Source organism: Silurus meridionalis, chromosome 19 (genome assembly GCF_014805685.1).
Source record: "Silurus meridionalis isolate SWU-2019-XX chromosome 19, ASM1480568v1, whole genome shotgun sequence".
NCBI classification, from domain to species: Eukaryota; Metazoa; Chordata; class Actinopteri; order Siluriformes; family Siluridae; genus Silurus; species Silurus meridionalis.
This window is the reverse complement of record NC_060902.1, coordinates 16766488-16777434: the sequence shown is the minus strand read 5'-3', so window position 1 is coordinate 16777434 and position 10947 is coordinate 16766488. Positions and strand designations below refer to the sequence as shown.

General features: G+C 45.4%; 1 protein-coding gene across 1 annotated transcript; it reads right to left on the bottom strand.

The window, feature by feature from the left end:
- Positions 1-112: 112 nt before the first annotated feature.
- atxn7l2a (ataxin 7-like 2a) lies at positions 113-8668 on the bottom strand. The gene is made up of 10 exons (XM_046875642.1): positions 8442-8668; positions 6402-6470; positions 5961-6300; positions 5613-5866; positions 5383-5465; positions 3813-4024; positions 2749-2926; positions 1865-1986; positions 750-1578; positions 113-445 (listed from the first exon to the last, which is right to left on the bottom strand). The coding sequence occupies exons 1-10, from the start codon at positions 8569-8571 to the stop codon at positions 428-430; spliced, it is 2235 nt and encodes a 744-aa protein (XP_046731598.1). The 5' UTR covers positions 8572-8668; the 3' UTR covers positions 113-427.
- Positions 8669-10947: the final 2279 nt, after the last annotated feature.

Below are 10947 nucleotides of genomic sequence, written 5' to 3'. Positions count from 1 at the left end.
TAATAATTCATGCACTACTACTACTACTACTAATAAAACACGTTTATGTTGATAAACACTAGGATTATAATGCAATCAATCAAAAGATTAGTAAAAATCCATACTCGGTGACTCAAGTATAAAGAATATTTTAATCCATTTTTATAAATCAACATTTATATAGCAGCATGTCCAGTAGATTGTGAGGTATTTCTGAATTCACCGAGAAATTCACTCCCCTCCATCATCTGCCATTCACTCGCAACTCACATTCATATATTGGCTTTTTAAAAGGACCATGGACGAAATGATCCACACTGGTCTAACACTTCCAGACTCTCGCTCGCTCTCTCGCACACACACTCACGCACACACACACACACACACACGTCTGGAGACTTGGGCCCGCAGTCCATACAAGTTTGCAGTGCTCGCCAGGAGGACCCGCTCAGCGATGGAGTTTTGGCTGTGAACAAACAGAGAACGTAAAACTGTAGAGAGAGAAAAAAGGTTTTCATTTCATCTAGCAAAGCAAATCGGTGCTGATGTCACTTCCTGGTTTGTTGCTCGGGGGGCGGGGTCATTCCATTTAACAGTTCAAAGTCTACTATTTCCATATCCGGCAGATATTTATAAATAAAATAGATCTGATATTGTAATTTGCATGAAATTTCTAGGGACATATATATTCAAAAGTGTCTATAGAAATAAAAAGCACTAGAGCAGTAATACGTTTATCTGATTAAACCTCGTCAGGTTTACCGACTCACCTTGGACGCACTGAGCTTCTTCTCCCCTCCTACAGGCAGCGGTGCTCCTTTGCTTTCTTTCCAGGGGTAGAAGCCGGAGTGAGGGGAGTTGGACAGCCGGTGCGCTTTGGAAGGGGGAGATGAGTCGCTGCTCTTACGTTTCTTGCCCAAGCCTCTGTGCTCATATCCGGGAGGCCTGCTGTGGTGTCCTGAGTTTCCTGCTCGGCCAGATGCGCCTGGCTCTGTGGGCGAGGTTCTGCCCGGCGGGTGAGTCCGCTTAAACAGCCACAGCTCGGCCCGGCTCTGCTTGTGGCCCGGCGATAGCGAGCCGTTCGTCTGTCCGTGAGATGATGGCGGCGCTAAAGCCGGGATCTGAGCCGGCGCCGTTTTGCCCGAGCCGAGCGGCCGGGTTCGGTCCCGATCGGGGCTCACACAGTTCCTGTCCGGGCTGACCGTGTCGGCCTCGCTTAGAGAGCCTTTCCGCTTTGTTGGAGCGGCTGGGTCAGCCCGGTCCGTTTCCCTGAGACGCAGCTGCTGCTTGCTGGGTCTGCCTACGGGGTTTCTGGACCGCCCCGTGCCCGGGTGCGTGGCAGTCTGAGCAGGTTTGGAGTGCGCTGTGGACTGGGGACCTCCGGATTTCTCAGACTGAGCCGAGGATCTACTGGTGCTGGAGGAGGAACCGTCCCTGCCTGCTCCGTGCGACGAAAATGAAGACGACTTGAGGGAGGTGGCACTGGGATTTCCTGCCCTCTGCTTGGAATGATGGGAAGTGAAGGATGGGGAGGAAGGAATGGCTGAAGGCTTCGATGAGGAACTCTGCGACTGAGGCTCGGATGCTTGAGGTATTTTTCTATAGAGGGGGGAAAAAAAGCAGTAAATATAAATACATCTAAAATACTGATCCAACACTAAGCTGTTTGGAGTGTTTTTCCTCACTCAGATGCTCGACAGGTCCTTTCAAGAGAGAGGCAACATCTGGTTTAGTTTTTTTTTTTTAACAGAGAAATCCAGAAACTTGAGGTTTATGTAAACATCAGAAGGCATTATTCAGCCGTCTGCCAGTAGCGGTTTATTTGTTAGGTTTAAATGATGCCTCAAGTCCCTGGTGAGGAACTGAAAAAAAGTGACACACTTACTTCCATAGGTGAGCGCTGAGGTGAGACTCCACCATGGCACTCACAGCAGACCGCAGGTGATGAAGCCGTCTGTCGAACGTGAAGACGCCGTGACCCAGAGAAACACTACCGAACGTACACACCTGGAAGAGGGAAAAACAAAACGAGCTGCTCGGTACAAGCGTCTTAAACCAGACAAAAACGTTCAATTGTTATTGTCAGGTGGTCGAAGACAGGTTCGTTTTGCAGACGTCTCCTCGGGGGGGACCGTGACGCTCAATTCGCTTATTAAATTCCACATCTGATCACACTTAAGACGCTGCTCGGGGGCCGAGCCAGCTGTGTTGGCGCTGGAATTTAAACACACACGTTTGTGCTGAATGACAGCTTTAAATACTCAGAGGCTCTGACAGACGTTTAATCAGTTCTGTTCCAACAAGGATACAAATCTCAAAGATCGGGGGGGTGAGCCGAGGACAGAGAACGCAGTGGATGAGCCAGGAAACTGTCTGCGTCTCAACACTAGTTAAAGGTCATTTTCCTATAGGACCAAAAGAAATCCAGGCAAACGAACGCCTGCTCAGCATCTGGCACCAATGTTGGAGTCTCGACTGCGAGACGTCTGAAGGATTTGGCAGCGGGATTTCTATATAAAATTTGTACATTCGAGGAGATAAAATCTGCGCGTTCCAGCGCACGAGGCTCTGTCGAGGTCAAAGGGTTCATTTAAACAAAATCAAGTCACACAGAGTGGAAGGAATTCTGACGGATATAAAAAATATATATTTTTTTAAAAGAGACCTTTTTAGGCCCAAGTGCTAAAAATCTTATTACAAAATAACGATGTTTTTGTGGACATACAGACGATTTTTTTTTACAATACGTGAAAACTGTGTGTTGGCTACCGCGAGTGGTTTGGGATGCCAGGGGCTGGAGTGCCAGTCTGCAGGTTCATCGTTGCCCTCTCCCTCGCTTTCGTCACTGGAGATTCGACCCTGAGTGAGGGGTGAGGAAGCCCGAGCCACACCCTCCTCCCGAACCGCCCTCTCCTCCTCGGAGGCATTCTCCGATCCCGTTCGCGTCCTGTGGGTCACAAATGCGTTGCAAAACCCCCCCAGAAAATTAATATATACATTCATATACATGTTTAGTAAGATTCATCGATTTGCATTGGTGCATCGGCAATGAAAGTTTGGATCGTTTTTTAACATATTTGCATAATATAATTATCAGTAGTTGCGTTATATTTTTATTATTTTTGAAAGTGACCAATAATTTGAGACCAATATTTGATACGTAAATTGATTTCTCCTCGGTTCTCGAGCACGTTCTCTCGTCGTATCAACACTACGGACACCGAGGCGTGTCCCACAGAGAGTCAAACAGAATACAGATTAACATGGCAGAGGTAGAGCTGCATCTTTCTGCAGACACAACAGGAGACGAACGTCTGCTTTTATTTCATTGTGTGTGTGTTAAAGGGCCGTTAGAAGTCAGAAGGCACTTCAGTAAATTGATAATTATCTGCAGAGTATCGTATATGTTTTATTCCATCGTTGCATTGAATCGCGTTGTGACGATTGAAATTTAAATCGTATCGCACGGCATCGTAATCAGGGTGAATCGTATCGCATCAGTAGTTGCGCTTCATATGTACCTTTAATATATCGCATCTTAAATATATCATAATTTGCAATGCGGATTTGCGAGATGAATTGCCCCATAGCGCGTGTGAGATGAACGGCTCGAATGCGAGATATGAAGAACTGCGACTTGGGTTTTAGAGATGAAATTCTCTTGCCAGGATACGAAAGATGCGAGGGAGAAGTTTCTGTAATTCAGACATGAGTGATGATGCACTATGACTCGTACGCAAGATACCATTTGGATCGAATGACCCTGAATGGATAAAAAAAAAAAATAATAAAATCCCGAGCTGCTCTGCTCTTCTCTGCCTCAGGGCTCGTACCTGAAGGCGGGAGAGTTGCTCAGGGGTCTCCTGCAGAACGGCGAGGAGTTCGGCTCTCTGGGGATCTCGGGGCTCGGGGATTGAGCAGCCGGTTCCTCGTTGCTCTGAACACTTCGCTCTCGGTTTTTCGAGACCATCTTCAGCTCTGCCACCAGCTGGTCGAAGTTCTTACTTCGACCGACAACCTTCCTCCGCTGGTGAATGGAGTGGATCTGTAGGAGGGAAAGAATATAGTCTGGTCAATCTGTATCCGTGTTACTGTTTGGAAGGTCGGGGTTTAAACCCCAGGATCACAAGGTCCTTATGACTCTGTGCTCCAGGGGGGCTGCATCATGGCTGATCCTACACTCTGACCCCAGCTTCCTAACATCTAATATACATGCGACAAGTGGGGGGGGGACTCCTTTACCTTTGTTATATTTAACGATAACGATTCGGATGCATTATATCACATTAAAGAGAAAAACCGGCATCTGTATAAACACTTCCCGGGAACCAGCTTCATACTGAACATTCTGAAGGCCATGCTGCTGCTCTTCTGATGGTTATTTATTTATTTTAGAAGCCCTCTCAGGTGTTCAGTAAAAAAAAAAATATATATATATATATATATATATATATATATATATATATATATATATATATATATATATATATATATATATATATATATAAAAACACTACGTTCTCATGCTGCCTTTTTTTTTTTTTTTTTTTTTTTTTTATAAAGCCTGTCTTTTTTTTAACTTCGAAATTTTAAAAAATAAAAATAAGCGACTACTGAACAAGTTGGACAAAAGACAGATGGTCATTTCCTGTAATTCCTTCCTCATTTCCTGTAAGTCATGTCTGTGTAACTTCCTGTAAACACTGAGATGTAGGCATTAATCTAAAAGAAAAAGCGTTGTTTTACCTTACGGAACACAGCAAACATCATGGGTAGAAAAACATCTAGCCACTGACACCCACATGGAACAAAAGTATTGGGCACATGACTTTTCCAGCCATATGTGGTTCTTCTTCAAACTGTGAGCACAAAGTTGGAGGCACACAATTGTACAGGACGTCTTTGGATGCAGAAGCATGAAATTTTCCCTGTACTTGAACTACTTGACCAAAATCTGTTCCACCATGACAATGCCCCTGTGCACAAAGCCAGCTCCATGAAGATATGTTTTATATAGGATGGAGCGGAAGATCTCCTGCTACTAAGCTCCAACCCGACTGAACATCTTTGGGATGAATGTGAACGCTGACTGCACCCCAGGCCTCCTCACCTCACTTACGTCGGCACCTGACCCTCGTTTTTTCGAAGGCGCACAGATCTTCACAAATCTAGTGGAACATCTTCCCAGAAGAGTGGAGGTTCTTATAACAGCAAATAGGGACTAGATGTGGAAATCTCATACCACGAGGCAGTTATTTGATTTTACAGCCTTAAAAATGAATTTTACCCTCTGTCGTCTTCATAACCGAGCAATTATAACGACCGCTACCCTACGACTACTACACGTGGTCAGATTGACCAGAATTAGCGTTTTAGATGCAGCGAGAAGGAGGAGGAACTCACATTGCAGGTTAACAGCCGCGTGCAAACTTTCTTCCTCTCCGGATCCAACACGCCGCAGTGTTTGTCCAGGTCACACTCTTTTTCTGCATTAAGGAGACATTTTCGTCCTTTTCATAAATTAAATCCACGTCAAAAGATGAAAAAACGTGTGTAAAATATGGATGCGTGCGAAAAACTTAACATAATTTTGCTTCGCGTTTCCAGATCACGTGAGCTCATCTGATACTTACTCGAGGTCTTGTACGACCGGTTGCTTCGGGCGTGCGGTGCCGGGGCGCCGGACGATCCAGACTCTGCTTTCTGGCCCGGGGATTTCTCCATGGAGCTCGGAGAGGGTCGGCTGGGTGACGGGCCTCCGTAGGGCCACGGAGGGTCTCTGAGACTCGGGGGAGGAGAGCTGCGCGGGGGCTCCAGGGGCGGAGGCTGCTTAAAGACGGTGGACTCTGAATGACCAGAATTGGAGGTCTTTTCCAGAGGTGAAAGGCTGCACGAGGAGATGAGAATCACAGCAAACATTTCAGCTGGAGGACATTTCTCAAGACTCTACAAGTAGACCTTAAAAAAATGACACGTCTTACCGAACTCCGTCCTTGGGCGTCTTAGTGTGTTTAAACTGAGGCGGCGTGGAGGGCGATTGAGGCGACGGACGTGCCGCTCCTCCTCCTCCGCTCTGGCTCTTCCCGCTCCAGCTGCCCGGACCGTGGGCGGTGGTGGGCGGAGCGTGTCCATGGCGGGCGTGGGAGCGCTGCTGGCCGGCTGGCGGTGTAAAGCGCAGGTGTGCATAGAGCTTCCCGACCGAGCCGTGCCTCCTCTCACAGTGCTTCTCGAAGGCCTGCGGCTTCACCACCTGACTGCAGTGGCTGCACACCACCAGGTAAAAGTCGTCGTGTCCCGGATAGTGGCCGAAGATCGACATATCTGTCAGTGTTCATGCAAGAAAAAAAATTATTTTCGTTCCACGAAAAAGATTCTGAAAAGAAAAAAAAAAACATTTTCGAGAATCGAGGATGAATCCGTACCCTCCTTCCTCAACGTCATGGTTTCCGTCGTTTTTTTGCCATTCTTGCTGCAATCGTCTGCGTCGGACCCTGAAACGGAAAAAAACTCACAGATTTGATTTCCTGAGAGAATTTTGTGGGTTTTTTTTGTGAACAGGATTTCAGGACGAATGATCCCCTCAGGTTTAGGAACCTCACTCACTCAAACAATAACTCCTGCAGGAAAATCCCAATCTGCTCTCTTCACATTCCACATACATGAGCTTGTCGAGGCCTCTGATTGGCCCAGTTCATTGTGATCGACGCCCAATAAAAATTTGCCAGCGCCCAGATTTATTTTTTCCCCCCAAGATCAAGATCGATTATAATATTATTATATTATGTTGTGTATCTTTATGAGAAAGAGCTCGAATCAGATCTCAGGGTTTACCGTCACAATACCAGCACACGAGGCAAACCGTGAGAAACCACCATGACACCTCCGAACACTACTTCCTGTCGACCAGGCACAACACAAGTCATGTTTTCCAGGAAGTACTATCAGGATACTGGCTTCATTCCACGACAGGAAGTGGAGTAAAATTCCCGAGTGTCTAGAAACTCGGACCACAGTTTATCTTTCATTTCAGAGGCCCAAAAAACAGCCTGAAGATCTCGGGCGTGACGTCTTCAAACCAGTTTTTTGTGAAGGACGTTCATGATTAGTTTGGGTTTGACTGAGGGGACCATACCCAGGATTTGGTCATTTGGGTTGTTGGGAATCAATTGACAATCAGAAACCACGTCTGTGGTTATTTTTTCCGTCTCGTGCGGGGAGACAGTACAGTGTGTGTACCTGAAACACCAGGTAAATGTCCAGTGATGTCTCATACGTGTCCCAAATACCTCCATCCTTCCTTTACAGAGGCGTGTAACTAGAGGTGTCAGAGAGACATCTAGTGCACTTCAGGGCTCAAAGCGAACCATTTGAGATACGGCCCAGGCTGTGGGTGGGACACGACCCTGTGAACACCAAACCACGGAGGGTTTTAAAGCATCTGGAGGCAATGTGGACCTGGACCCCGGTGTCCATCGGCTAGAATCAGGGCAAGGCGTTTATATGATGAAGAAATTTGACACTGGGTTTATAAAATAACGATAAATCTTTAATACTGAAAACGGGGGGAGGGGGTGGAAACACTTGGCTGATTAGCATGAACTGAAATCAGGCCACACGAAAACCAGTTTATTCCCCAAACCATCAAATTTACATTTCTCAGGTAATATTGGCGATATTGCGATCATAAAAATCTCCATAACCGGCACGTTATATTTTTTTCCTCGCCCGTATTCCTGCACGACACCGCCTCTTCGCTGTAATTGGTTAATCCCCACAGTCCCTCCGCTAAATGGCCAATTAGGACGCACGGGCAAGACGCGACCAACCAATCACAGTGCAGGAGACTCGGGTCCGGCGGAATAGCGGTAGGGGAAAAAATAACGTATCACCGGCGTCTAAAACGGAACGATATCACGAGGTTGCCAATTCCGTCGAATTGATTCGGTTGGATGAATAAGTTAAAATCCTTCCACGTGCCTTCAAAACGTCTTGACCGCGTTTCTAAAGTGCGATTCAAACTTAATACGGCCCTCAAGATTGTGTATATTATTACAGATATGAGGAATTCTGCCGTTTGTATAGCGCGACCTGGCAACCCCGAGCACGGCGGCTAAGCTAAGCGGCTGTGCAGAAAGTTGTTCGGACGATTTTGTGTACGCCTGTCACTTTTGCAAAAAGAAAATTGTAGACTGTGCGATTTGAGTTTATTTTGTGATTTTTTTTCGCTCCAGGCGCATTTTTTTATTCCGAAACAATGAAACCCAGAGTCATAAAGTGAGAGCAAGTATGCGCTAAGAGGACCTGAAGGAAACCACACAGACGGCCAGCGCTAGGACCTGGCAGGTTCTTTGTTTGGGTAACATTGGTTAGGGATGCCGTGCCTTTCGGCGAAAATAAAGCGCATCCGACCGACTTTTTTCACCCGAATGTGGGGAAAAATCGGTGGGATGGCGATCACTCACCGTCCGATGCTGTCAGGTGAATCCTCTCTGCCCAGATGCTCCAGCTTTGACCCACGAATTCGTCGAGACAAGGCACCCGCCGTTCCAGAGCAGCCATTACTTTAACTGCGCGTTCACGCACCGCCATCATCACGGCGCGGCGACTCACTTACGTCATAATGCGCGCTCCCGCGGGCGAAGGCTGCACGCCTGTCTGCATTCGCGGCTCTTCCTCTGTGTGTGTGTGTGTGTGTGTGTGTGTGTGTGTGTGTGTGTGTGTGCATATACTTATTTCATACATTCTCTTGTTTCTAAACGTGTCCACCATCCCCCCATCTCAGAAATGTCTTACTCTGTCTCTCAAAAAAAAGAACACAAAAACACAAATAATTTGTTTAATCTGGATTAATTTATTAAAAATTTCTAAAACCTCAGAACCAGGAGTTAAAACTATCTCACATCACTTTAATATGACTTTAGGGGACCAAGCACACATCAATGTGAAGCCTACCCCGGCCAGTGGGTGGTGCTGTAACACAAAAAACCTCTCAAACCGTAGAACTCCTCAGATTTCTTTAGCTAATAATATACAAAAGAAGGCATTTAAACCACCTGTATTCTGTAGTATCCTGTTGGTATCATATAGTCATAGTGTAAAGTCTCCCTCTGAGGTACCACTGACCAATGATCATGTCATTTTCTTAATTTCTGATCCTCCATCAAAGTTTCTTCCTTATTCCTTATTCTCAGGGAGGTTTTCCATGCTATAGTAGCTACAGAAAGCTACTGGCTTTCAGCAGGCATTTTACAGTAGGTTAGTGGTGTCCAATAATTTACAGAAAGGCCTGGTGAGGGTGCAGGTTTTCATTTCAACCACGCCTAGCCAGATTCCACCTGTTTAGACCTTCGTTTCCAATGGAATATCAGGTGTGGCCTTGGCTCTATATTAGGAGATCTTTCACTCCAACCCATGCAAAGCATATCTTCATAAAGTTTGCTTTGTGCACAGCATTGTCAACAGGTTTGGATCTCCTTGTTCAAGTGAAGGGAAAATTTCATGTTCCAGCATCCAACCTCCTGTACAATTGTGTGCATTCAGCTTTGTGATAACAGTTTGGTAAAGAACCATATATGGCTGGAAAATCATGGTTTATCACCTACTGCTACGACATTATTCTCAAAATATCAGTGTCAGATTGGAAGATTTAAGATTAATCAGATAGAATAAACAGCTCAGTTCCGCCAAAAGTAAGACAGGATGTCGACTGAGAGCCGAGAAGAAAAGCGATTATCAGAGAGGGACCGAGAGGATGAGTTGAGTGTCGTCCACATAGCAGTGAAGTGTGAAGATAAGACCTCAGCAGGAGATTAAGTATCAATGAAGAACAGAAGAGGAACCAGCACTGAGCCTTATGGGACACCGGTGAAAAGCAGATGTGGATTCCCCTCAAACCCACCTGCTATGACTGAAATTCCAAGACGGAAGAGGTTGGTCAATAGTTGAGAAGCTGTGGAAAGCTAGATGAGGATGAGAATTGAATTTAGTAAGGCTTATCGAGCAGCATGGAGCTTCTCAATGACATCCACCACGAATGTTCTAGTGGAATATGGTGTGCTGAACCCACACTTGTTCAAATCTAGAAAGATTTTCTGTGACGGATAGAAAGACAGACAAAGAGAAAAGCGTTCCCGCTCAGTATTTGCCTAAATTGTAAATCTGTTTTTAATTGTTATTTGTGAAACATTATGTCGTGGTCGTTACATCTGACGTCATTCCTTTTTTTTTGCTTTTCCATCTGACGTCATTACTGAACGAACGTAGACGCCGGCGTTGCGTAACGCGTGACGTCGCGCGCGCACGCGCCACAGCTCGAACCGCGACCGTGAAGCGTTCGCGCATGTGCGTTACAGGTCAGGCTGCAGTTTCTACGACGTGCCGCAAGGTGGTGCGATATCACACCACATCGGTCCTCCACCAAACATAGAAGAAGAACTAGAATTTTATTTATTATTATTATTATTATTATTATTAGGCGATGTTGTTTTTTTTTTTTATAATTTCTACAAACACATGATTTTATTTATTTGCTATCTATTACCTGGTTTGGTTTATGAGAAGTACAAGAAGTCTTCTTTTTGTTAATTATTGCTGAGAGTTCAAACCCCAGAAATGTCCACTAGGGGCACTCTAGAGTTTTTTTTACAGGTTTATAACACGTTTATAAGGCGTAATAGCATTCGCTGAACGGTGATATTGTGATTTGTGGTGAGATTAGGAAGCAGGTTGAGACTAAAGAAAGTCAATAGGAGTGTGTGAATGATCGTGGTGGACAAAGTACACAAACCATGTAGTTAAATGTGACTCAGGTAAAAGTAAAGTCCCTTTCACTTGAGTGAAAGTACAAAAGTTTTTTGCCTTCAAATGAACTTAATTATGCGAAGTATTATGATTTATTATAACTATAATGTTGCTGTTTTCATTTTTATCACAAGATTCTTTACTTAATCACCTCAGTTTATGTGAAAA

Excerpts from the sequence above, each read along its gene's own strand:
- atxn7l2a (XM_046875642.1), bottom strand. The coding sequence starts at position 8,571 with ATGATGGCGGTGCGTGAACGCGCAGTTAAAGTAATGGCTGCTCTGGAA. Across the intron at positions 6,471-8,441 it reads TCACCTGACAGCATCGGACG|GGTCCGACGCAGACGATTGC; the intron begins GTGAGTGATCGC and ends TTTCCGTTTCAG. Across the intron at positions 2,927-3,812 it reads AGCAACTCTCCCGCCTTCAG|GACGCGAACGGGATCGGAGA; the intron begins GTACGAGCCCTG and ends TGTGACCCACAG.